Raw genomic sequence first — 27,634 nt, 5'->3', positions numbered from 1 at the left:
GTGGCAATCCTTAGGGTTAGTAGGAAACTCAGTATCAATTAATCTCCAAAGTCATTTAAGAGATTAAGAGAGCTTTAAATGTATAAGGGACACAATAGGTTGCATTTTGAAGAGTAGGCAAGGTAGCAGGGATGGGAAGTGTTAGCAACTGATTTCAAGTTTCCAAGTTGTGAGCTGGTAGAAAGATTGATTTTTTTCAGGCAGGGCATGGTGGCTCACACCTGTAATCCCAACACTTTGGGAGGCCGAGGTCGGCGGATCACCAAAGGTAAGGAGTTCGGTACCAGCCTGGCCAACATGGCAAAACCCCCATCTCTACTAATAATACAAAAATTAGCTGGGTGTGGTGGAGGGCGCCTGTAATCCCAGCTACTCAGGAGGCTAAGGCAGAGAGAAATGCTTGAACCCAGGAGGCAGAGGTTGCAGTGAGCCGAGATCGTGCCATTGCACTACAGCCTGGGAAACAGAGCAAGACTCCAACTTAAAAAAAAAAAAAAAAAAGATCGGTTTTTTCCAGCCCCATGTTCATTCTTCTTCCTGTCCCTCAGTCCTTTAACTCCTGTGGCTCTTCTTGTTTTGGAGAAGAGGAATCAGAAGTTTAGGAAATTAGCAGTAGGAGCTCTAGAGAAAGGGTCTGAACCTCCTAGAGTCAACTCTGGGCCCCAAGCTAGTTCCATTTACTGCTTATCTTTTAGCCTTCACATCTAGGAATTCAGCTCACTTGCCTCTTTTACTATGTACATCTGTTCTTTACCTTGGCCCTTCTGTCAGGTAACTGGGAAATAATATTTATATTCATTCTCATTCTCTGTCCCTCTCATTCTCTCTTTCTCTTTCTTCCCACTGGTTTTTCAGAAAGGTAACTCCTGGTAACCATCTATAAAGGGAAGGATAACAAAACTAACAAAAACAGAATTATCTACATTCCGAATTAAAGAAATATTCAAAGCACCGATGTTAACTGTCAAGGGCTAGACCTACCCTACTCTAAACACCATCACTAATTCTCTTTTTATGTTTTTTAATACAAGATATTCCTTTCATGTACTGAAGAATTGAGCATACGTTCTCCATATTCCTCAATGAGGAGTCTTTCTACCTGGGAAGTCCTGCCCTAACACTTTACAGCATAGATTCAATAGATATTCAGGGTAGAGAATACTGGCTGCTGCTAAAATGGCAATTTATGGATCAGTCACCATTTACTGAGCGCTTACTATTGTTAATCAGTGTGTTAGGTGTCCCATAGGTTTCAGGCATCATCTTCCTTAATCCTCACTAAAGTGGTATTACTATTATCATCATCATCATCTTCATTTCACTGATAAATTAATAAGACTGGAGAGGTTAAGCCAAAGGTCACACAGAAAGTAAGTATCAGAGCCAGGATTTGAATCTAGGTCATTGAACCTCCAAGGCTGGATTCTTATCCACCACACTATACTACACTGCCCCTTCCCAGAACACCCAGGCTCAAGTGGAATACATTTGTAATTTGGAAGAATTTTCTTATTGATATACATACTATCAATGATTCCCTTCCTCTAATAATTACCCTCATCCATGCACCATAGGGAAAATAAGCTTAGGGCATTTGCCTAATCGTTCAGAAATAATGTTTATTTGTTAAAGACAACAAGGGGAAAATCAGCCAAAGAAATATACTCTTTCCAAAACACCGTATTAGGAATGATAGAAGACAATATGTCTGCCCTTCATGGAAGCAGTTCCCACTCAGTACTTTCCACAATCCTTCCCTGTAGGCAAACACACAACATCTATAACAAAGTGAGGGTCAGGGAAAGAGAATCATACAATGAGATAGGGAATGTCAGTAAACCAAAGCCACGTACTGGAAAGTTAAATAATTCAAACTTACTTTTTTGGTACACTTCTTCACAGTGTTGATTAATTCCTGTATTACCAGATCTACACTCTTCAAGGATGGCCCTTTCAACTTTACAATCTGTTTCTTGACTATCGCTTCAAATGCCATGTCTGGAGTAAACAACCCTGTCCTGAAGGTAAGAAAGCAAGCAGCCCATAAGATGTTTTTAATTGAGTAATATTCAAAAATCTTTTGAAAAATGTTTAACATTCCTTTAAATTAAGCATGTAATAGACCAAGTTTAAAAGTTACATAATGATTTGTTCTATCCACAGCACTGTTATAATAATATCTTTAATACCGCTAAGTCATAAGTTGTTCCAATCTATGGAAGATTAATATTAGCTGAAAAAGTGCCCAAAATGTTTATATGGTACATCATGTGACTTTTAACTAATATTTACCTGTAATTTGTCTTATCTCACTGTTTCACAGCAATAAAAAGAAATGCTACAATAGAAATGGTGTTCTCAATTTAGATTTCTATTTCTAAAAAATTCCAAAAGTAATTTCTTGCCCTTTGTGGAACACCAAGTGAGCTTCACTTTTTATACGCTAAAACAGTAGAGTTTCTGGATTATATAACTTATTCATTCCAGGAAAGCTATGTTACTGTGACCCTGGTGGTTCCCAATCTGAGATCCTGGAGTACTGGGAGAATATGACAGTAAGGGGAGCTATGAATTAATTTTAATATTTCAAGATGCCTAAATTAAATAATGAATTTACAAAAATAACAAATGATAACTAAAATAATCTTTCTTCACAGTTATTTTTTCCCCCACCTTTCATGTACCCTGTTTCAGTCAATTTGCCTTTGCTTATATTGTATGTCTTTGCCTTTGTCTGTGATGTTCATTTCACCCTCTTCACAATTTTGGCCTATTCAAATCCTGTCTGTGCTTTAAAGCCCAGATGAAAAGCAAACACTTCTTAGAGTTTCAGTCCTTCTCCAGTCCTGCTGCTGAGACTTTCCTTCTTGGAAGCCCAGCATTCTATTTCACATTGCAGGAAGCTGGGCACATATCTTAGTCCCATCACTACACAGTAGGGAGAACTGTTATCCTATGTATCTTGATTTACTCCATAAGGACTATCTCCCTCCCTTGCTCAGAGTCAGCATTCAGTGTTAACAAAATAATGAAGAAAAACAAAGTATCTCTTCCATCAAGCCCTTCATGAGCAAGGAGGGCTTCTACTATTCAAATAGCGAATGGAATCAAATGTGGAAAAAAATTATCAAACCAAGTGTATATAAAGGCCTAAATAAGCAAACCATGAGTATGTCTTATACTCAGGACATTGTGCATTTCTTCTCATCTTACAGGCAAATTTGTAACAACCACCATCAATCTCCTGATGGTAGGCATATAAATCAGAAATTGACAATTCTAAATTACTGAGATTTTTGCAGTTGTTATTTGACAAAAGCTGTATATGGTAAGGAGTTTCACAAGTTAAGTAAAAATACTGTATTTGCCTGAGTTCAAATACTGTATGACCCAAAAAATGTAATTTGGTTCCACTGTATTTATCAGATAAGCATGTCCAAATACCAGATTTGCCCAGCTAAAAACAAGACAGTTTCTACACCAAATGTATTCTGGGTTTGATGGAGAAGAAATAGAATAGAGGAGCTTAGAAATCATATCAATGGTAAAAGAAAAAAAAATTAGATTTGGTTATAGACGTTTTCCCCTCTTTGCTTTAGAAACTCATATCTTCCCAAACTATTTGAGATTTGTGGAGCAGACTATCTAAGTTTTAAAACAATAAATAACTCAAGCAACATAACTTCTTTGTTAAATCACCCGTTACATGCGCACTCAGTGTCAAGCTTTGCCCTCTCAGGGTCTGTTCCCAATATAGTATCAACTTGGCCCTTTGGCAGAGGCTGAGCCACAAATGACAACAGGCAGCGGCCACCTCATTCATATGAGGCAATCTATATACTAGGCAACCTAAGTTTTATTTCCTTAAATTAAGGATACTTCAATTCAACATATGCTCATTAAGTTATGTTTAGCTTTCTGTACATGAAATGAAGAAATATGTGTTTTAAAATCATTTGTTCTTATCATAGTTCTTTAAATAAATTGTTATGAACTGAATGTCTGTGTTCCCCCAAAACTTCATATGTTGAAACTGTACCCCTCAGAGTGATGGCAGTAGGAGGTGGGGCCTTTGGGAGGTAATTACATCATGAGGACAGAACCCTCATGAATGGGATTAGTGCCCTTATAAGAAGAGGTCTGAGCACTAACTAGCTTTCTTTCTGCCACATGAGGACAGAATGAGAAGACAGCAATGTGCAGGCCGGAAAAGGGCTCTCACCAGAACCCAATCATGCTCATACCCTAATCTAGGACTTCCAAACTCCAGAATTGTGAGAAATAAATTTCTGTTGTTTATAAACCACCCAGTCTATGGTCATTTGTTATAGTAGTCCAAACAGACTAAGATAGAACTAATTTAGAATAATCTCACTTTAAACAAGGGGAAATTCAGACACAAGTTCCACCCCGCCCCCCCACCCTAGCAGCTAGGCCCCTCTGCTCTCCTGACAACATTCCTCACACCAGTCCCACACATATGCATGACTCCTAGCTCCATGGGTACATGCTGTGCCCTCTCACCTCTGAGGCTTTGGTCATACCACCCCTTCCACCAGAAAACCATTTCTTTTATCCTCCAGTCTCAACAACTTCCATTCCATCCTTCCAACCTCTCCTGTCCCATCACACTGCCATCCACCTCATATACGTGCCCCCCACATGCACAAGCACACATGCACACACAACACACCCTGGCCTGTTGAAATCATCCTTTCCACAGGCAAAGATAAACTCGAAAAGTAACTACCTCCATTAATCTTTCCCAATCTTGCTCCACAACACTAGTCAAAATTAATCTATCCCTTCTTGGTGTAAGTAATGATTAATTATGAGCATGTTTGGCCTCCCTCATGAAAACTGAAGGTTCTGGAGAACAGGTCTTGCTGAGTGCGGGGTGGAAGCACAGAAAATGTTTTTGCTTTTTCACTAGGAAAAAACTGACTACAGCAATACAGGAAGTTACCATTAAACCCCAAAGTAGGATTTCCTGTTTCTTACTCCCACCTCTGTATTCTACCCTATTCAATGATGAAAAGACGAGTTTCTTAGCCATTTATAAACATTAATTTTCTTTTGGTAGCTTGAACAGATGACAAGAAAAATGTGAATCACTTGCCTGATACCATGTATGTTTTTGATTGCATAGCTTATTTCTCTTCGCAATTCTTTCTCATTGAACTCCATCTGCAGATGCAAAATGAGCTATGGTTATGACACTTAATTCCTTTGAATAATATTGTTGAACATTACAGAATGAGAATAACCTAACTTCGTGATTAATAAATGGATACTCATGTCTTTCACAACCTAAACCCAGATGGTCAAAACATCTGTTTATATAAAGTTCAAGGCAACACAGAACACTAGGGATTTTTGGGAGTTTGGGGGCAGTGGATTTTTAACTCTATTACAGATATGGAGTGCTATGCATAAGGATGCCTTCTGGACATAATCTAGCCATTCATTTGAAATATATAATTCTTCATTCTTTTGCTAAATAAGGTAAATTTGAGAGCACAGGAGAATGCATAAATGAGGGTATCACCTGATGTACAGTAGCAGTACAGATGTCCTGAAATTAACAATGGCTGTCTTTTGTCCCTGGCCACTTTAACAATTTAAATTCAAGGCCTCTTTGTAAAAGAAAAATAGTACTATTTTAACAAGCCAACACAGGATAGATTACTGTACAAATATTTCTCATAAGCCCTAGGTACCATAAATCTACTTGGAAATAGGATCAAAGTGTCATAGAGCTTAGACCTCGAAGGGATAGCCAGAGAACACTGAGTTCATCCCTGACTTCTGAGATTTGGCCTCTCCAGCTTCATTGTCTGTCCACGTCCCCCCTCACACTTTATGCCCTAGAATGACAAATTGCTCTAGGTTTCTACCCACAACCCATGGCTTCATAGCTGAGAATCTTTATCATTCCTCTCCTGTCTGGAACACCTCCTCCTGTAATCTACCTCTTCCTGCATAACTAGCTGCTCATTCTTCCAAACTCAGCTCAGAATCCTGCCTCCCCTTACACACTTAAGCTGGGATTTATGTCTGTGGGCTATGTTTCCATAGCACCCTGTGCTGAAGTTTATCCCTTTAGTTGGCACATTTTAATGAAACTATCTATTTACTCATTTGCCTCCCACACCAAGACATAAGCACTTGCCTCTTTGTATGGGACAAGTAGCATGGTCCCTAAAACTACTCAACTGCCTAGTGGGCATTTTCCACTTACCATGTCCAAAACAGAACTACTAATTCACTTCTCCATACAAACACAGTTTTTCCTCCATTTCCCTCATCTGATGGGCACCACCACTGACTCATCTGTGAAAGCCAAAACCTTGGGAGTCGTCTCAAAACTTCTCTTTCTTCCATCCCCCATTTCAATCAAAGCCCTAGCAACTTTATCTCCAAAAGGCCAAAGCCACCCATCTCTCTCTATCCTTTCTTGCTGGGGCACTTTTACTGGAAAGCTAAAGAAGTTTAATTCTCAGTGTTTCAACCTTGTACAGGCTTCCTCCAAGACCCCGCACCTAACTGTGTGTTTGTAATTTTGTATTCTTCTTCAAGGGGGCCTGCAAAATTGTAGAAGCTTCAGATACCACAGAAAATGAATTCACCCCTGGTCTGACCTACTGTTCTCCTCATGTTGTCTCTTGGTTCTTTACAATCCAGCAGGTATACTATTCTTCTAAAATCATCAACCAAATCAAGTCACATTACTGCTTAAAACCCTCCTGTAACTTCCCATTGTTAAGCATAAAGACTCTACCTCAACCTAGAAAGCCTTGTGTGAACCGGACACTTCCTTCCTCTCCAAATTCATTTCATGCCCTTCTCCTTCATCAGCCACATCTGTTCTTCACCTGTCATACTTCAGTGCCTTACCTGAGGTTGCTACTTCTGCCTTGAACAACCCCTTTCCCCCAGATTTTAACCCAGCTGACCTCTTCATGCCATTCTGGGCACAGTTTAAATGTCTCCTGCTCAGACAAAACTTGCCTGACTATTCCATTAAAAATGGCTCACCCAGCCCCTCTCTCTTACATCATGTTACATAAAAACACTTGAAACTTCCTTATTTTGTCTATTCGTTAATTTTCTATCTTTCCCCACTAAACAAGCCAGAGCCTTCTCTGTCTTAATCACTGGCACCTAGAAATTTGGTGCATAGTACATGCTCAAGAAATATTTTTAAATTAATTAGACAACAAACATCATAGGAAACCCAACTTAGTATTTCTGTTTGAAATGTAGTTAAATTTCATTAAATAAAATCAGAATCATCAGTAAGAAAATATTTCTCTCCTGAATTTCATTACCTGAATATGGAGGTTTTGTTCAAAGAACCATGTTAGTTCTATACCACTCACTCAATATTGTATCAAGAGTTATGTAAAACAGAATATGGAAACGAAGTGAAGCTAAGGAAAAAATAACATTTGACACAAACCTTTACTATCTCAAAAGGAAAGCGTTCATGGAAAATACGATTGATTTTAGCACCACCTGAGAGTTCCAGGGTATCTACTTGATCCCCTGACCCTTCAATTCTCTTCTCAAAGTCCACAGCAAATTGCTGAACCATCCTGTAATTGTTAAAGAGAAATAGATTCAAGTCAAAGTCACAAGCCCTTGCACTCCTCATTTTCTTTTCCTCTGGTTATTCCTTAGAATCCTTTTCCAGGTGCTCTTAGTGGCACCTACTGGCAGAGTTAACACTACAGTCTATTTAGCATTCACAATGTGATTATATAAAACGCAAATCAAGATTTTAGACATTTAACCAGAATAAATATTTAAATATATTTATTTTTGATGCATTCTGTTCATTTGATTGCAGTCATAAAATGGTATTTAAAGAATACTTGAAATAGAGAGTTTAGCAATTAAACTTTATGTAGAATAGTCAAATGGACCTGAACTCCTATCACATCACAACCACCTAGTGTCCCAGGAGTTCCAGCTCTATTACTCCCCCAATATCAGAGCTTCAGTCTCTCCTCACACTTATCCCTAGGTGATCTCAAGGATGCCATAGCTTCAATGGTTATTGAGAAATAGTTTCTCCACATCTTCTGCTTTAGCTTATAACTCTCAGGAGAGTGAATGGCCCATATGCTCAGCCGTCTACTGGATGTTTGTTTCCTCTTAGCAGCCTTGAACTCAACACACCTAAAACAACCTCTCAATTTGTTTTACTCCCAAACTTGCTGATCCTCCTGCATTTCCAAATCTCCCCTCATGATGGATGTTACCATTCACCCAAGGCAGGGAATCTGGGGCATCCAGCATACCTCCCTTTCCCTCACCCAACAGTTGCAGGGAATCACCACTTTTTGGTCATTTCTCCTCCATTACAGCTCAGCTGGTTGAGCTCTTCCTCCTCATGCCTGCTGACACTGCCTTGGTTCAGCTCTCGGCAATGCCTCCCAGCATCACTGAAGACTACTCTAGATGACCATCCTGCTTTTGGGTTTATCTTTGTCAAAGTCAGACCTTACCATATCAGAATAACACAAATTTGTGACCCCTCTACAACTAGCTCTGGCCTTGTTTTTCAATGGATCCCCACAATTTGATAATACAATCAAAACTCTTTAGCCCATCTCCCCATATTTCATGGTCTGGCCTTGGCTGCCTCTTCAGCCCCATCTCTCACCACTCATCCCACTCACCTTCCAGCCAGCCATAAGGAAGCCACTGTAGTTCCCCAAATGGACCATGCCCCTGTGCTTTTACACTTGTTTTTCTTTCTGCTCAGAACACCATTCTCTCTGTCCCTTGCTGCTTTGCCTGACTAATTTTTATGTGTTCTTTAAGACTCAGCTCAATCATTGGTTCTTCCCAAAAACTTTTCATGATCCATGACTCTATCCAGCATCACTCCTCATTGCCCCTCCTCTTTGTCTTCAGCATATTTCCTGCAGAGCACTGGGCACAATACAGACATTGCCACGTCTATCAGTCACTCTCCTAAGGGAAAGGACCATACATTTTCTTTAACTTTCTCTGCTCAACATAATTGAGAGATTTAATAAATATTTGTTCCATGAAGGAATGAATTACCTTACACTGGCTGCTTTAAAAAAAAAAAAAAAAAGGAAGAAACAGGAAAAAAAACTTTTCATTTGTGATTATCAGGTTTAGAAACTCCAATTTAAACATACTGGAACTATTTTCAAATTCAAAAGGAAAAAAATTCAAAGTATCGAAAACTTGTATCTTTTTATCCTCTTTCATCAAAATCATGGATAAATTAAAAGTAACTGCAAATATGTAGGCCAAAAAAGCTACACAATAATTGGATTTAGCTATGTTCATGTATATGCTAATTTTATTTTTTAAAAACACCTGGTAATGTGTGATATACATATTGAAACATGAAAAATTTTTCAGAAATTGTACCTCTAGCTGCTCCTTTCCCTAAACCCTATGCCTGAGCCACTTGGCCCACTTACTAATTCTAGAACAAATACTACCAAAGTTCTCACGATGCTCTTGCCCCCTCCTTCCACATGACAAGGTCCTCCCCTACTTCGGGGCCTCTATTTTCTCTGTGAATTCACATCCTTCCTCATATGTAACTGCTTCCTGATCGGGGCTTCCTTAATATTTTACACTTACAAAAACATAGCATTTATTAGCTTTAACACAATTAATCATGTTAATTTTTATGTCTGTTTTCCCCTACTCTATTGGGACTTCTTGAGGGCAAAAATCTTATCATTGAATTCACAGAACCAGACACTGAGGGCATGAAGAGATAAGAGGAAGGAGGAAGAACAGAGAAAGGAAAGCAGGAAGGAAGGCAGAAAGAGATAAAAGAAATAGGTCAAAAAGAATAGGACCATAAAGAAGGAACTGAATCAGCCCTCTACAAGTCAGGAATCTAGCTGTGAAAAGTTCTGTAATCTGAGTCCAATAAAGTCACAGAGGCAGGACCCAGTATTTTCAAGTAGAATAGTTTTAGTTGGATATTAAGACAATGACCTAGGGCCTAAACAGAAATAGCTTTCTCTATAACTTGAAGTTTTTACAAGAGCTCAACCAAACCCAAGAATGAAAAGAAAGAATAAATTAGGGAAGAGTTACATCTGGGGGGAAAAAAAAAAAAAAACTCTTTTCTTTGTATAATAGTTTTAACAAGAAAATATAAGATGAAGTAATTAATATTGTATTGAAATATCTGAGTATTTGGAAATCTCCTCACAAAGAAGGAAATTATAGCATGCACTTTAAATGCCAAATAAAGGAGGCTTTGATTGCCAGCCTGCAGGGGAGAAAAGGGTGCCTTAAGAGGTACAGAACATCATCCTCGGAGGTAGACCTCAAGTGTCCTGCAGTGTATGCTGGGCAGGGGAGTCTTCTAGCTGAGGGACTTGACATGGTGGCAGCACGGGATAAAGAAACAGATAGTGCCAGAAGGAGTTAAGGCAGAGAAGAAAGTGTAAGATATAAAGAGCTAGGAATTCTCTAATAATTCTCTGCTCTCCTACCCCAAGACACCTCAGGAATAACTCTAGTAACCATGGGAAAATCATGAAGGGGTGAAAAGCTGCTTGGCAGTTTCACATTTGCATTTTCAAAGGGCTACATTAAAATTATTACATAAAAGAAAAAAAATTACAGCCTTATTGTGAGCACTTTTTAATTAAATCCTTGGTTCTCATGCCACTGAAAAACTGCACACAAAGAAGTTACATGAAATAATTGGAATAAAAGATAATAAATACAATTGACATCCATAGAAACAGTTGAAAAAAACAAATGATATTTTCATCTGTATTTACTCACTTCTAAGACAAGGGACAAAAATTCCTACTGGGTCATTGTGAATGGTCTTACTCCCTTACTGAATCCAGTCTTAAAAACACAATTTAAATGGGCTTGGGGATGGTCAATTGGTAAGTTGATAATAACAGAATAATATCAATAATTCTTGTTCCAGAAAGCATAAAAATTCAAGAGTTATTGTGTATCATATAGATAGTCTCATATAGTTTACTTGCTGCCTTTGTTAAACCAAGGCAACAACATGATGAATAGACTAAGGCAAAAGAAAACTAAAGAAATTAGTTTAAAATGCTGAGCCAAGGAAGGGAAAGGTGACCTACTGCAGCAATGCTTTGGTCTTCCTGGTTGGGTCTTCCGGTTTGAAGTTTTTGTAGGCTTCTACTTCATGTTCTATGGAAAGCAACTGTCCCTGTAGTTTGTTCCTGAAGTTTGGTAGGGTATCTCGAATGTGGTTGGTAAGTTGCTAAATAAAACAAAATCATACATACAGATTGAAGATTGAATCAGATATACAGAATAAAGATTAACTCATGAGACAAAGATCATCCTCCATTGTTTTTCTAATCATTCAAAATTTCAAACATTATGTATACATTTGAGATGATTGACTATTGGGTAGTTAGGGAGAAGAAGCACCAACTCTCTCCTCCACTGCCCTTCAGAGATGCTCAACATTTCTTCATTTAGAGTCACTCACTTGAGCTATCTCTTTAAATCTGGGGAGACCCTGGTAAAATGCAGCTACTGTTACTAATGAGGCTGCCCAATAACACCTTAGCATGGATTGATTTACCAGATCTCCTACCTTGTAGAAAGGAACTTTAAGTTAGTATGTGATAGAAATGAAGGAAGCTAGGAGTCACAGGTGCTGCCTGTTGTTCTCAGGACTAAATGGTTTGCCACATTGATGGAGTTCAGGTGGCCAAGGTGCCAGAGGCACCTGTCAGCTGTTAACTTTCTCCGGATTCTGCAGCTGAGACAGAACTTACTTGTACTTCCCCCTCTCGGTCCCAGTGCAATTCCATGACCGAATGAGGGAACGCTCTCTCTGCTATTGAAGGCTCGACATAGTCATCTGTTTGGCATTTCCACTGAGATCAGCTGGCACCTCAAACTCAGTACAAGGAAAACTTCTCTAAGAGCGTAAGAGTGTGTGATTAATTAAGAACAAAGGTGAGATAAAAACCCAGATTATTTAGGTCTTATGGTCTTTCTGTTACAATGCAGTTAAAGAAAAGTCTGAATTAAAAGAAAAAACAAAGATAACCTTCTTGAACTGCCTAAGTGATGAACTTGAAATCAATAAAAAGAATATAAACTTCCTAGAAATACAAGAAAAAGAAAAAACATTAAAAGTAGGAAGAATTAACATACCCAGACTGACTGAACTATTTTAAGTCATCTTTGTTTTTCTGAGGTTACCTGAATATATTTATTAAATAAATCTAGAGTTATTTGTCAATAGTTTATAACTGTATTACCCCCTTGCTCAGAGTTATGAATTATTTGTTATGTTAGCATCCTGGCATGTGTTGCTGTTCTAACTATGAAGCAGGCAACAAAAGAGCTGAAAGGACGGCATTCCCAATAGCAACATCACAAGAGACAAGAAACCAAATCTAACAGAAACAGCAACCACAAGAAACCAGCAGCCACCTGATTGTCATGTGAACCGGTAAATAATAAAAACATCTGATTTCCACCTCTTGCTTCTCAGACATCTCCACAGCAAAGCAATACCGTGGCTTTCTGAAATACTTCTTCCAATAGCTTTCATGACTCCAGCTCCTCTAATTTTTCTGCTATCTATTTTGGATGTATCTTCTCTATTTCCTTGGACAATTTGCCCTCTTCGCCACACAGTAATTATTGAAATTCCTCAAATCTAGGCCCTCGGCCTCTTTTCTGTTCACTCTCTGTTCTTTCTTGAAGCAATCTTATTCCATCCATGGCTTCAATAAACATCCAAATACCTACAGCTGTAAGATGTCTCCAAACAAAATTTATCTTTGCTGTGCTATGCATAATTGACCACCTGCTTGACTTCTCCTCTTGGATGTGTCAATGACATCTCAAGCTCAACATGTCCAAAATCAAGTATTTGATCTTCCCTTCCGGGTTCCCCATCTTGGCAACTTCGTAACAATCTGGAAAGCTGGGACTTAACCTTGACTCCACCTCTTCCATCACCCAACAGCACTAATCTACCACCTAGTTCTCAATTTTCCTGAACATTTCTCAAACCTGCCTTTTTTTTTTTTTTAATCTCCACTGGCCCTCACCACAACCAAACTCCCATAATTTCTTACTTTTACTCCTAACTGGTCTACTGTTGATCTTCCTGTCTTCAATATCATATTCTTTTTTAACCCACAGATCTGATCGTGTTGTTCCTCTACTACGGATCCTTAAATGAGTCCTTGTTGGTCTTAGGTAAAAGCCAAAATCTTCAGTTTGGCCTAGAAATAATACAGAATTCAGCCACTGCCTACGTCTCCAACATCATCTCATACAACTCACTACCTCTTTCTCTACCTTCCCTCCACATGTGATAATTTCATTCAATTTCTCAAAATGTCATGTCATTTTCCAGTATTTTCCACATAAATTATCCCACAGGATTAGAAGTATTGGTACACTTTGAAACAGCCATATTATTATAGTATAAAGATATAAAGATTCTTGAAGCAATAAAGAGAAAGTGATTATCCAGGAAAGGAGAAATCTTCAGTTTAAAAAAAACATTTAATTTTTAGTCAACAAAAATCTAATTGTGTTGTAACTTGGGGGTCACCTGTAATAACCTAATAGTAAACCATCTCCTTCTGTTTTTCCAGTATTCAAAACCTCACTCGTTTCCAGGTTATCTTTCTAATCATATTAGTGATTTTCCTCTAAGATTTTTTCAGTTTGCATTTTTCATAGACCAATACAGCTGTAAAAAGCAGTATTCTAAAGAGAGTATTGACAATGCAAACTATATTAGTAGAATGTTAGGATTCTTGTATAACAATGCTCCTTCTCTAAAATATATTCATATTTCTAAATGATACAATCATAGTGATGCTTTCTAAATTCCAAATATTTATTTGTATTTAATTATAAAGTGTAAACTTTATAATAGGCTGTGTTATGTCTCTTAAAATGTAATTATAGATAATTTTTTATTTTCTAAAATTTCTTCTCAGTTGTTTTGCCTATATGGTTCAGGTATAATGCCCCATATTGTGACAGCATCTCTTGATACCTTCCAGGAGCTAAGAATCAGAAATCTGGTAACTACTTGATTGATTGATTGATTGATTGCCTGATTAAGTTCATAGGTAACAGTTAAAGCATAAGAATATTTGTGAGAAAGGCTGCTAATCACATTAAGTCAATATAATCAAAACTCAAGGAGTGGACCCTGCATTCAATGACAATGATGCTTGTCATAACACTTAATTCCAATAGGGGAAGGAATATCTGCATCCAAGTAAGAGCATTGAGGATTTATGGAAGAAGTGTGTGCATAGTATATGGAGTGGGGTAGGCAGAAGGCCCAATTCTAAATTATTGTGGGAAAAGGGGTTATCTAGAAAAGCTTCTTAGGTGAGTGGAAATCAATGATTATTTAATTAGGATTTGTTATTATGAAGATTTTAAATTAAGAAATCAATCTTAAGTAAAGCCATAAAAAAATTTAATAGAAAGTGTAACCTAGCCATTACAGACTGGTGCTTCAAAAACAGATCTCAAGAGATCAACTTTTCAAAGCTATACAAATTTATCTTCTCAAGATAACTACATATTACAAATGAATATATGCTAAAATGTATATCCCTGTTCACTGTTCCTAAATAGGTATGTGTTTCTGCTTTAAGCATTGTTCTTTCAATAATAGGAAGATGAGTTTTATTCACTGAGAATGGTAATAGTGTGGATTTGAGGTACTAATATTCATTTTTAAAATCTCTATCATTGAAGCTGCATGTCTTATGTTGGAAAAAAAAACTTAAAAATAATATAGATGAAATCCAGCAGCCACTTACATATTTCATAATTGTTCTTGTTGTTTGAAAGAACATTTTTACCTGATTAAGGACCTTCTGCAGGTGTGGGGTCCCCATTCGGTCAGCAATATGTCTATAAGCTGGGTGAGAAAGGAAAAACTTTCTCTCTGCCAACATGGCTGCCTTTATGTCCTTCTTCCCATCTATGTCCTTCTGGCTTCTGTTTACCACCCCCACGTAACCTGAAACAAAACACAAACCTATGGAGTTAGGGATACTTTTAGTTGCTTATTCTAGGGAGAGTTCAAGGCTCTCATACAGGCAGACTAAGAAAGGCAAAACTAGTTTTAGGCCTGAAGACTGGATCCCTTTATAAAATTCAATGGGAAATATCAGTACTGAACATAGGCCACTGATTGAACTCACGATAATTTTTTATCATCAATACAATAATATCTCTCACCCTTAAAAAGCTGTGTGCATTTTAAGAGAGTATATATCTTAGCAGTTTTTTCATATAGAAGGCAAGTAAATATCAGAGTTACAATAGTATAAGTTTATGCAGTCTATGTTGGATATTTATAACCTCTCTTCAAATCTCTTCCTTTTCCTGTTTTCTTATTCCTGTTATTTTAAGGAATAGTTCTCCCTTTGGATTATTTTCTAATACATCATTTGGGAACATACAGCCATTCCATAAAAAGTATAATAATAAATCCATCTTACGACTGAGAAGGCATTAAAACCAAACCTTCTAGTGGCTTCCCAATCATTTCTCTGTCATAGCACCAAAAAAGAAAAAAAAAAAGAAAAGAAAAAGGAAAAGAAAAATAATAAAACAGTCTTGTATAGACCACGGTACATTACCCCTGCGAAGAGGCAACAGTTTGTTCTCTAGAACATCCCTGGCATCCGTTCCTTCATCCATAAGGTCCAGTTTGGTGATAACTCCAATGGTTCTCAGACCTGCATCATAAACAAACCCAACATTACACAATTTTCAGAAGACTAACAAATTTTAAAGACATATATGTCACAATACTAAATGTAAAGCACATTTTCCTGGTTCTTTTCCCATTTCTTTCTGTCTTACTTTGTTTTCTAAGTGCTACTCAAGTTTGGTGATTTCAATGTGATGAGGAGGAGAATTGCCAAACTACCCATCCGGAAGATAACTTTCAACCCAAGGGAGAAAAACAAATAGCTGTAGCACTAAAATAATTTCCAAATATATGAGTTTATTTTTGTACCATGCATATATGGAAAATACACATCTTCATTTTACTCCCAAGCTCTCCACCTAATATAAATACTTAAAATTTTTATGTATTACATTATTAAATGCAAGTAAATAAACACGTTATGCATGGACCAATAATGAGAGTATGTCATGAACCAAGGATTACGACTGATCCAGTTCTAGTCACTGAGGTCAAAAAAAATTAAAAGCAAAAAAGCAGGTATAGTGCTATCACCAAAAATAAACTTGAAAGCCACACAGCATTTACTATGCCTTAGGAAAGGAAATATGATTAATGGAAAGAGGACTGTAATAGGAATTACAGGCTTGGATTCCAGTCTCAAGGCAAGTCATCAAAACTCCCCAAGTCTCAGTTTTCCTCGTCTGTCAAATAAAGAGTTAGAAACTATGATCTCCAAGGTTTCTTTCAGTAATAAATAATGTGAGAACCTAGACATTTTGTGTAGCACATCAGATACATGATATTTGTCAGTTGCTTTCTTCATTAGATGAAATATACAGTATTTGCCTAGTAATTTATATTGCTTTTTGTTTTATTTTACTTTAAGTTCTGGGATACAAGTACAAAACGTGTAGGTTTGTTACATAGGTATTCGTGTGCCATGGTATTTGCTCCACCTATCAACCTATCATCTAGGTTTTAAGCCTTGCATGCATTAGCTATTTCTCCTAATGCTCTCCCTCCCTTCACCCCCAAACCCCCAACTGGCACCAGTGTGTTGTTCCCCTCCCTGTTCTCATTGTTCAACTCCCACTTACAAGTGAGAACATGTGGTGTTTGGTTTTCTGTTCCTGTGTTAGTTTGCTGAGGATAATGGCTTCCAGCTTCATTTATGACCCTGCAAAGGACACAAACTCATTCCTTTTAATGGCTGCATAGTTTTCCATGGTGTATATGTACGACATTTTCTTATCCAGTCTATCATTGATGAGCATTTGGGTTGGTTCCAAGTCTTTGCTACTGTAAATAGTGCATCAATAAGCATACATATGCATGTGTCTTTATAGTAGAATGATTTATATTACTGTGGGTATATACCCAGTAATAGGATTGCTGGGTTAAATGGTATTTCTGGTTCTAGATCCTTGAGGAATCACCACACCGTCTTCCACAATGATTGAACTAGTTTACATTCCCACCAACAGTGTAAAAGCTTTTCTATTTCTCCACTGCCTCAACAGCATCTATCATTTCTTGACTTATTAATAATTGCCATTCTGACTGGTGTGAGATGGTATCTCATTGTAATTTTGATTTGCATTTCTCTAATGATCAGTGATATTGAGCTTTTTTTCATATGTTTTTTGGCTGCATAAATGTCTTCTTTTGAGAAGTGTCTATTCATATCCTTTGCCCACTTTCTGATGGAGTTTTTTTTCTTGTAAATTTGTTTCAGTTACTTGTAGAATCTGGATATTAGTCCTTTGTCAGATGTATAGATTGCAAAAAATGTCTCCCATTCTGTAGGTTGCCTGTTTACTCTGATGGTCATTTCTTTTGCTGTGCAGAAGTTCTTTAGGTTAATTAGATCCCATTTGTCAATTTTGGCTTTTGTTACAATTGCTTTGGTGTTTTCATCATGAAGTCTTTGCCCATGCCTATATCCTGAATGGTATTACCTAGGTTTTCTTCTAGGGTTTTTATAGTCTTGGGTTTTACAAGTCTTTAATCCATCTAGAGTTAATTTTGGTATATAGTATAAGGAAGGGGTCCAGTTTGAATTTTCTGCATATGGCTAGCCAGTTTTTCCAGCACCATTTATTAAATAGGGAATCCTTTCCCAATTGCTTGTTTTTGTCAGGTTTGTCAAAGATCATATGGTTGCAGATGTGTGGTGTTATTTCTGAAGTCTGTTCTGTTTCATCGGTCTATATGTCTATTTTGGTACCAGTATCATGCTGTTTTGGTTACTGTAGCCTTATAGTACAGTTTGAAGTCAGGTAACATGATGTTTCCAGCTTTGTTGGTTTTGCTTAAGACTATCTTGGCTATATGGCCTCTTTTTTGGTTCCATATGGTATTTAAAGTGGTTTTCTTTTTTTTCTAATTCTGTGAAGAATGTCAATGGTGGTTTGATGTGAACAGCATTGAACCTATAAATTACTTTGGGCAGTATAGCCATTTTCACAATATTGATTCTTTCTATCCATGAGGATGGAATGTTTTTCCTTTTTTTTGTTTTTTCCTTGAGCAGTGGTTTGTAGTTCTCCTTGAAGAGGTCCTTCACATCACTTGTAAGTTGTATTCCTAGGTATTTTATTCTTTTTATAGCAATTGTGAATGGTAGTTCATTCATGACTTGGCTCTCTGCTTATCTATTTTTGGTGTTGAGGAATGCCTGTGATTTTGGCACATTGACTTTGTATCTTGAGACTCTGCTGAAGTTGCTTATCAGCTTAAGGAGTTTGGGGGCTGAGACGATGGAGTTTTCTAAATATACAATCATGTCATCTGCAAACAGAGATGATTTAACTTCCTGTCTTCCTATTTGAATATGCTTTATTTCTTTCTCTTGCCTGATTGCCCTGGCCAGAACTTCCAACACTATGTTGTATAGGAGTGATGAGAGAGGGCATCTTTGTCTTGTGCTGGTTTTCAAAGGGAGTGCTTCCATCTTTTGCCCATTCTGTATGATATTGGCTGTGGGTTTGTCATAAATAGCTCTTATTATTTTGAGTTCCATTCCATCAATACCTATCTTACTGAGAGTTTTTAGCATGAAGGGGTGTTGAATTTTATCAAAGGCCTTTTCTGCATCTATTGAGATAATCATGTGGTTTTTGTCATTAGTTCTGTTTATGTGATGAATTACATTTATTGATTTGCATATGTTGAACCAGCCTTGAATCCCAGGAAGGAAGCCAATTTGATCATGACAGATAAGCTTTTTAATGTGCTGCTGGATTTAGTTTGCCAGTATTTTATTGAGGATTTTCACATCGATAATTCATCAGGGATATTGGCCTGAAATTTTCTTTTATTCTTTTGTCTTTGCTTGTTTTAAATAGTTTCAGCAGCATGGTACCAGCTCCTCTTTGTACCTCTGATAGAATTTGGCTGTGAATCCGTTTGGTCCTGGGCTTTTCTTGGTTGGTAGACTATTAATTACTGCCTCAATTTCAGAACTTGTTATTGGACTATTCAGGGATTCCACTTCTTCCTGGTTTAGTCTTGGGAGGGTGTATGTGTCCATAAATGTATTCATTTCTTCTAGATTTTCTAATTTGCATAGAGGTGTTTATAGTATTCTCTGATGGTAATTTGTATTTCTGTGGGATCAGCGGTGATATCCCCTTTATGATTTTTTATTGTGTCTAGTTGATCCGTCTCTCTTCTCTTTTTTATTAGTCTGGCTAGCGGTCTATTTTGTTAATCTTAACAGCTCCTGGATTCATTGGTTTTTTGAAGGGTTTTTCATGTTTCTATCTCCTTCAGTTCTGCTCTAATCTTAGTTATTTCTTGTCTTTTACTAGCTTTTGAATTTGTTTGGTCTTGCTTCTCTAGTTTTTTTAATTGTGATGTTACGGTGTTGATTTTAGATCTTTCCTGCTTTCTCATTTGGGAATTTAGTGCCATAAATTTCCCTCTAAACACTGCTTTAGCTGTGTCCCAAAGATTTTAGTACATTGTGTCTTTGTTCTCATTGGTTTCAAAGAATATCTTTATTTCTGCCTTCATTTATTTATTTACCCAGTAGTGATTCAGGAGCAGATTGTTCAGTTTCCATGTAGTTGTGTGGCTTTGAGTGAGTTTCTTTCCTGAGTTCTAATTTGATTCCACTGTGGTCTGAAAGACTGTTATGATTTCTGTGCTTTTGCATTTGCTGAGGAGTGTTTTACTTCCAATTATGTGGTCAATTTTGGAATAAGTGTGATGTGGTGCTGAGAAGAATGTATATTATGTTGATTTGGGGTGGACAGTTCTGCAGATGTCTATTAGGTCCACTTGGTCCAGAACTTAGTTCAAGTTCTGAATAGCCTTGTTAATTTTCTGTCTCATTTATCTATCTAATATTGACAGTAAGGTGTTGAAGTCTCCCACTATTATTGTGTGGGAGTCTAGATCTCTTTGTAGGTCTCTAAGAACTTGTTTTATGAATCTAGGTGCTCCTGTATTGGGTGCATATATATTTAGGATAATTAGCTCTTCTTTTTGCATTGATCCCTGTACCATTAAGTAATGCCCTTCTTTGTCTTTTTTGTATCTTTGTTGATTTAAAGTCTGTTTTATCAGAGACCCGGATTGCAACCCCTGCTTTTTGTTTTGCTTTCCATTTGCTTGGCAAATATTCCTTCACCCCATCTGTGTCTTTGTAGTATACAATGCTAAGGTATGAAAAAACTGAGCTAGCTAAGTGTCTGCCCAAATGGCTGCCCAGTTTTGTTCTTGAAACCCTGGGCCCTGGTGGTATAGGCACCCAAGGAATTTTTTTTTCCTATTGTTTACTTTTTTTTTTTCTTTTGTTTTCTGGAACAGTTCCTCAAGTTTTTCTTCCAACCATTTTACTAACATTTTAATTTCTGCTCTCCTAGTTTTAGTTATTGAGATATTTTGCCCGATGTTTCTTTTTATGGCCTTCATTTGTTCCATGAATGCAATAACTTCTCCTTTCTCTCTGAGAATATTAATAAAAATGATCAAGTTGTATTCTGTATTTTGCATTATCTTTTTTTTTTCTCCAGGTTCCATATTATAAAGTTTTGGTCTCTGAGAATCTCCTTGACTGTCCATTCTTATTTATTTATTTATTCATTTTTAAACTTTCCCAAAAGTTTTTATTGTGACCAATAGTAAATATTCAAAAACATAATAGTATCCATTGACTCAATATCCTCAGAGATAGGAACACTGAAAAAAAAAAACAATTTTACAAGAATAGGTAAATTTTGGTATCCATATCTGACAATGCCATTGCAAGAAAGGAAATTTACAGACTATGATTTTTTTGAACTAAATTTATACATCCTATTCCAAAATCCAGTTATATTTTATAAGGAGGTTATATCATGACCAAATTTGGTTTATGCAATGCATTCATTGTACTAGTTCCTGAACAAAGAGTAATAATAGTCTCAGGCTGGCAAGATGTCCAAATAGGAACAGCTCCGGTCTGTAGCTCCAGTGAGATCAATGCAGAAGATGGGTGATTTCTGCATTTCAACTGAGGTACCCGGCTCATCTCATTGGGACTGGTTAGACAGTGGGTGCAGCCCATGGAGGGCAAGTGGAAGCAGGGTGAGCATCGCCTCACCCAGGTAGCAGAAGGGGTTGGGGAACTCCTTCCTGTAGCCAAGGGAAGCCATGAGGGATTATGCCACAAGGAACTGTGCATTCTGGCCCAGATACTATGCTTTTCCCCAGTCTTCACAACCCGCAGACCAGAAGATTCCCTCAGGTATCCCGAAGTATTGAGATTATAGGCATGAGCCACTGTGCTCAGCCAAGACTTCCTTTTTGAAAGACAAAATTAAGTAACAGGACTCCAGTCTGGCATGTAAGGAGCTTGGAAGTCATCATTTCATCCCAACAGCTAAAAATCTGAACAAACTGAAAAACCAACTCTTCTTAGATGTATCAAGGAAGTAAAATCACAGGGCAATTAGCTGCTTCCCAAATTTGGAAAGACTGGTGAATACAGAGAATAATGGAAGGAAGGAAGGAAGGAAGGAATGAAGGAAGGAGGGAGGGAGGGAGGGAGGGAAAGAGAGGAGAAAAAGAAAGAGAGAAAGGAGGGAGAGAAAGAATATAGAGCAGACACCCAAGAGCAGAAACTTCCATGGAAACCAATGCTAGGGTAGGAAAACTTCAACTGTAATTAATGAATTGCTGAAGGCTCAAAGTGGATGAGCCTCAGAGGTAAAAACTCAGAGAGGTCCCCAAACTTCTTTGAGTTTTGCCTTCAGAGGGTTAAATAAATGCTCACATTAAATATCAGAGAAAAATTTCCTTATGCTTCTGGTAGGGAAAAGAGGAAAGTGATCAATTGGAAATGTGCCACAACATTCTGTTCTTCTTAACAAGGTCTGAACTTAAGAGAAGTTATTTAACCAAAGCCTATACTACTGGGGGTTTTCCAGAGTCTAACAGATTAGGGAGAAGGAAAATGCCAAATTCCAGCTTGCTCTAGCCTTCTACATAGGGGAAGAAAAATACACAACTCTAGTCTACTCTAGCCATCCTGTCCCACCTAAAGGGGTGGGGCAAGAACTAAGAAGCACTTGTGAGGCTTGCAGTCCAGGAACACAAGCTCACTAAAAGAAATGAGATCTAAATACAGGACTACAGCATGTTTCCTCTCACTCCACACCTTACCACCACATGACTAGAGCCTAGTTATCACAATGCCTTGAACCTAGTACATCATATAGCACCCAGTCTGCCTATCAAGAAAAAATTGCAAGGCATATTAAAAGGCAAAATAACACAGTTTGAAGAGACAGAGCAAGTATCAGAACCAGACTCAGATATGGAAGGAATGTTAGTTATCAGACTGGGAATTAAAAAAAAAACTGTGATGAATATCCTAAGGTTTCTAGTAGATAAGATATACAGCCTACAAGAACAGATGGGCAATGTAAGCAGAGAGATAGAAATTCTAAGAAAGAATAAAAAGAAATGCCAGAGATTGAAAAGACTAACAGAAATGAAGAATGCCTTTGATGTGTTCATTTGACTGGACTGGAAAAAGTTGAGGAAACCAAGCTTGAGCATATTTCAATAGAAACATCTAAAATTGAAAAGAAAAAAAAAAATACTGGGGGGTGGTGGGGGGGCAGGGAACAGAATTATCCAAGAATGGTGAGACAACTACAAAAGGTATAACATATGCATAATGAAAATACTAGACGAAGAAGAGAGAGAAAAGAACAGATATTTGAAGGAATAATGACTGAGAACTCCCCCCAAGTTAACATCAGACATCAAACCACAAGTCCAGGAAGCTCAGAGAGCAAGTGGGATAAATGCCCCCCAAAAGCTATAACTAGTCATAGTATATTTAAAATATAGAAAAGAAAAAGCAAAAATAAAAATCTTGAAAGAAGCCAGAGGAAAAAAAGCACCATACCTAAAGGAGAGAAAAGATAAGAATTACATCAGAATTTTCCTCACAAACCATGCACACAATAAGAGGCGGAAGTAAAATATTTAAAGTGCTGAGAAATAAAAAATCAACCTAGAATTCTGTACCCTGCAAAATTATCTTTCAAAAGTGGTGCACCAGTACTCACGAAAGAAAAGAAAAGGAAAAGAAGAAAGGGGAAAGGAGGGAAGGAGGGAAGAAGGGAAGGAGTAAAGAAGGGAAGGAGGGAAGGAGGGAGGGAAGGAGGGAGGGAAGGAAGGAAGAAGGAAGGAAGGAAGGAAAGAAGGAAGGAAAAAGTAAAGAAAAGAGAAGGAGAAAAAGAAAAGAGAAAGGAGAGAAAGGAAGGAGAGAGAGAGAAAGAAAAGAAGGAAGGAACAAAGGAAGAAAGGAAAGAAGGAAAGGGGAGAGGGAGGAAAGGAGGGAGAGATAAAGGAGGGAGGGAGGAAGAAATAGGGAGGGAGGAAGAGAGGAAGGAAGGAAAGGAAGGAAGGAAAGGAGGGAGGCAGGCAGGCAGAGAGGGAGAGAGGGAAGAAGGGAAGGAGGAAAGGAAGGAGGGAGGGAAGGAAAAATGAAAGAGAAATAAAGACTTTCTCAGATAAACAGAAATTGAGGAAGTTAGTTGCCAGTAGAAGTTCTTCACAAAGAAACGTTAAAAGAAATTCTTTAGAGAAAGGCAAACAATATTAAGTCAGAAAGTCAGATCTAAATAAAGAAAGCAAGAGCATCAGAGAAGGAATAAGTAAGATAACAATCCTTAAGAGATCTAACAGATAACAGTTTATTCAAAATAATAGCAACAATATGTTTTATTCCTATTCATATGCTTAAGATAAAGAAAATAGGGCTGGGCGAGGTGGCTCAAGCCTGTAATCCCAGCACTTTGGGAGGCCGAGGCGGGTGGATCACGAGGTCAACATGGTGAAACCCCGTCTCTACTAATACAAAAAATTAGCTGGGCATGGTGGCGCATGCCTGTAATCCCAGCTACTCAGGAGGCTGAGGCAGGAGAATTGCCTGAACCCAGCAGGCGGAGGTTGCAGTGAGCCGAGATCGCACCATTGCACTCCAGCCTGGGTAACAAGAGCGAAACTCCGTCTCAAAAAAAAAAAAAAAAAAAAAGATAAAGAAAATAATTGAAAGCAACAATACAAGGAACAGGAGAAAATAATTAAAATTATTTTGTTATTATAACGTACTCACACTATGCTTAAAGTGGTACAGATGTTCCTCTATTTACAATGAGGTTGCAATTGGGTCATAATATCATAATAAGTCAAGAAGTGTCCTGAATGTCTATCACTTTCTCACCATTGTACAGTCAAAAAATTGTAAGTGAAACCATCATAAGTCAGGGACTACATAGTATTATTTGGAAGTGGGCATGAATTAGTTGTAAATGTATATAGCAAATTCTAGAGCAACCACTTAAAAAGGCTTTTAAAAAGTACAAGTTATATACTAAGAAAGAAGGTAAAACTGAATCACATAAATGCTCAACTAAAGACACAAATGGCAAGAGGCAAAAATAAGAAAACAAGGGCAACAAATAGAAACAGTAACAAATATAATAGATATTAAATCAGCTGTATCAGTAATCACCTTGAATGTCAATGGTCTAAATGCACCAATTAGGAGACAGAGATTGCCAGAGTGGATCAAAAAACAAGATACAATTATATATTATCTACAAAATTTCACTTTAAATAGAAAACATATAGATTAAAAGTAAATAGATGGGGAAAGACATACCATGCTAACACTAATCAAAAGAAACTGGGAGTAGCTACATTAACCTCCAACAGAACAGACTTCATAGCAAGGAGAGTTATTAAGAGAAAAAGATGGGGCATTATATAATAATAAAATTGTCATTTCTCCAAGAAGGCATAACAATCCTTAACATGTATGAATCTAACAGCAGAGCACTAAAATACATAAGAAGAAACAGAAAGAACCACAACAAGAAATAGATGGATACACTATAACAGTTATAGACTTTAACACTACTCTATCAGAAACGTATAGATCCAGCAGGCAGAAAATCAGTAAGGAAGAACATAGTTGAACTCAACAGCACCATAATCAACTGGATATAATGGACATTTATAGACTGTTTCATCCAACAGGAGAATAAACACTTTTCTTGAGTTCACATGAATTTGACCAAGTTCTTGGACACTCACCAAGACAGACCACTTTCTGGGTCATAAAACACACCCTAACAATTTTTAAAGAATAGAAATCATGCAAGTCTGTTCTCAGACCACAGTGGAATTAAAGTAGAAATCAGTAACAGAAAGATAGCTGGAAAATCTCAAAGTATTTGGAGATTAAACCATACACTTCTAAATAACACATGGGTCAGAGAAAAAAATCTAGTGAGAAAGTTAAAAAACAGTTTGAACTAACTGAAAATACAACTTACCAAATTTGTGGAATGTAGCAAAAGCACTGCTTAGAAGGAAATGTATAATACTGAATACAAATATTAGAAAAAAAGAAAGATCTGAAATTAATAATCTAAGCTTCCACGTTAGAATACAAGAAAAAGAGCAAATTAAATTCAAAGCAAACGAAAGAAATAATAAAAACTAGAGCAGAAAATTAGTAAAGAAAATTAAACTACATCTAGTTTTTTGAAAAGATGTATAAAATCAATAAGCCTCTAGCAAGACTAAGTAATCAAAAGAGAGAACATGCAAATTACTAATGTCAAATGAAATAAGGGACATGACTACAGGTCCCATGAACAGTAAAATAATATTAAGAGAATATTTTGAACAACTCTATCCTCATAAATTTGAAAACCTAAATACAATGGACCAATTCCCAGAAGGCTGAGGCAAGAGGATTGCTTGAGCCCAGGAGTTCGAGGCTGCAGTGAGCTATGATTGCACCACTGCACTCCAGCCTGGGTGACAGAGTAAGACTCTGTATTTTTTTCATTAATTAATTAAAAATAAACTAATTTCTTGAAAGACAGAATCTGCCAAAATCACACAAAAAGAAATAGGTGATTGGAACAGGCCCATATTCATCAAAGAAATTAAATTAATATTAACCTTTCAAAACAGAAAGCACCAGGCCCAGATGGGTTCACTGATGAATTCTACCAAATATTTTAAGGAAGAAATAATACCAATTTTCCACAATCTCTCCCAGAACTTAGAATCAGAGGAAATACTAACTCCTACAAAACGAGCATTACCCTAATACCATAACCATGTAAAGATATTCAGAGAAAACTACAGACCAATATCTTTCATGAATATAGGTGCAACAATCCTCAACAAAATGTGAATCAAGTCCAACAATGTAGTGAGATTTATCCCAAGTATTGAAATACTTGGCTGGTTAAATATTTGAATATTAATTAATACAATCCACCACATCAGGAGGATAAAGCAGGAAAAAAAAAATCACACGACACTATTAATAGATGTAGAAAAATTTTAAAAATAGATGCAGGAAAATTGACAAAATTCAACACCAATTCATGATTTTTTAAATCTTAGCAAACTAAAAATAGAGGATAACTTTCTCAACTTGATAAAGAACGTCTACAAAACACCTACAGTTAACATCATTCTTTTTTTTTTTGAGACAAAGTCTCACTCTGTCCCCCAGGCTATAGTGCAGTGGCACAATCTCTGCTCACTGCAACCTCCACCTCCTAGGTTCAAGTGATTCTCCTGCCTCATCCTCCCAAGTAGCTGGGATTACAGGTACCTGCCACCACACCCAGCTAATTTTTTTTTGTATTTTTAGTAGAGATGGGGTTTCATCATATTGGTCAAGCTGGTCTCGAATTCCTGACCTCACATAAACCACCTGCCTCGGCCTCCCAAAGTGTTGGGATTACAGGCGTGAGCCACTCTGCCCAACCCCAACATCATTCTTAATGGTGAGAACTTCATAGCTTTCTCACTGAGATCAGGAAAAAGGCAAAAGTGTCCTCTCTCACCAGTGCTTTTCAGCATCATACTGGAAGTCCTAGCTAATGCAATAAGAAAACAAAATGAAACAACTCTTTATAGATTGTAAAGGAAGAAATAAGTGTCTTTGCTCACAGATGACATAATTATGTATATAGAAAATCCAAAAGTATTGACAAAACTATTCCTGAAACTAATAAGCAATTGTAGCAAGGTTACAGAATACAAGGTTAATATATAAAAGTCAATCATTTTCCTATATACCAACAATAAACAGCAGAATTTGAAATTAGAAGCACACTACCATTTACATAAAGCCCAGGATAGCCAACACAATATGAAAGAAGAACAAAGTTGGAGGACTGACACCTGTGACTTCAAGTCTTACAATATCAAAAGCAAACCAGTTACACTCAAGAAAAAAAAAAAGAAGAAGAAAAAGACTTACAATAAAGCTGCAGTAATCAACACAGTGCGGTACTCGTGAAAGAACAGAACCTAGAAACAGACCCATATAAATACAGTCAACAGACTGTACTTGTGTCTTGACAAAGACAC

The 27,634-nt window shown here is 37.2% G+C and overlaps 1 protein-coding gene across 3 annotated transcripts in view; it reads right to left on the bottom strand.

Annotated features, from left to right (window-relative positions):
• Window positions 1–27,634, bottom strand: part of DNM3 (dynamin 3) — a 556,271-nt gene that overhangs the window by 335,408 nt on the left and 193,229 nt on the right. For all 3 annotated transcript variants that reach the window (XM_064370678.1, XM_012444437.2, XM_021668047.2), the window contains exons 5-10: window positions 15,666–15,764; window positions 14,880–15,040; window positions 11,127–11,269; window positions 7,463–7,598; window positions 5,120–5,187; window positions 1,880–2,018 (exon numbers count right to left, since the gene is read on the bottom strand). In XM_064370678.1, coding sequence (XP_064226748.1) covers window positions 1,880–2,018; window positions 5,120–5,187; window positions 7,463–7,598; window positions 11,127–11,269; window positions 14,880–15,040; window positions 15,666–15,764 — 746 coding nt within the window. The remainder of the gene's footprint in view (window positions 1–1,879; window positions 2,019–5,119; window positions 5,188–7,462; window positions 7,599–11,126; window positions 11,270–14,879; window positions 15,041–15,665; window positions 15,765–27,634) is intronic.

This window comes from Aotus nancymaae, unplaced genomic scaffold (assembly GCF_030222135.1).
Source record: "Aotus nancymaae isolate 86718 unplaced genomic scaffold, 86718_ANA_hifiasm-v0.15.2.pri h1tg000108l, whole genome shotgun sequence".
Classification (NCBI taxonomy): Eukaryota; Metazoa; Chordata; class Mammalia; order Primates; family Aotidae; genus Aotus; species Aotus nancymaae.
The sequence above is the reverse complement of the archived record's forward strand: the minus strand, read 5'-3'. Positions and strand labels throughout refer to the sequence as shown.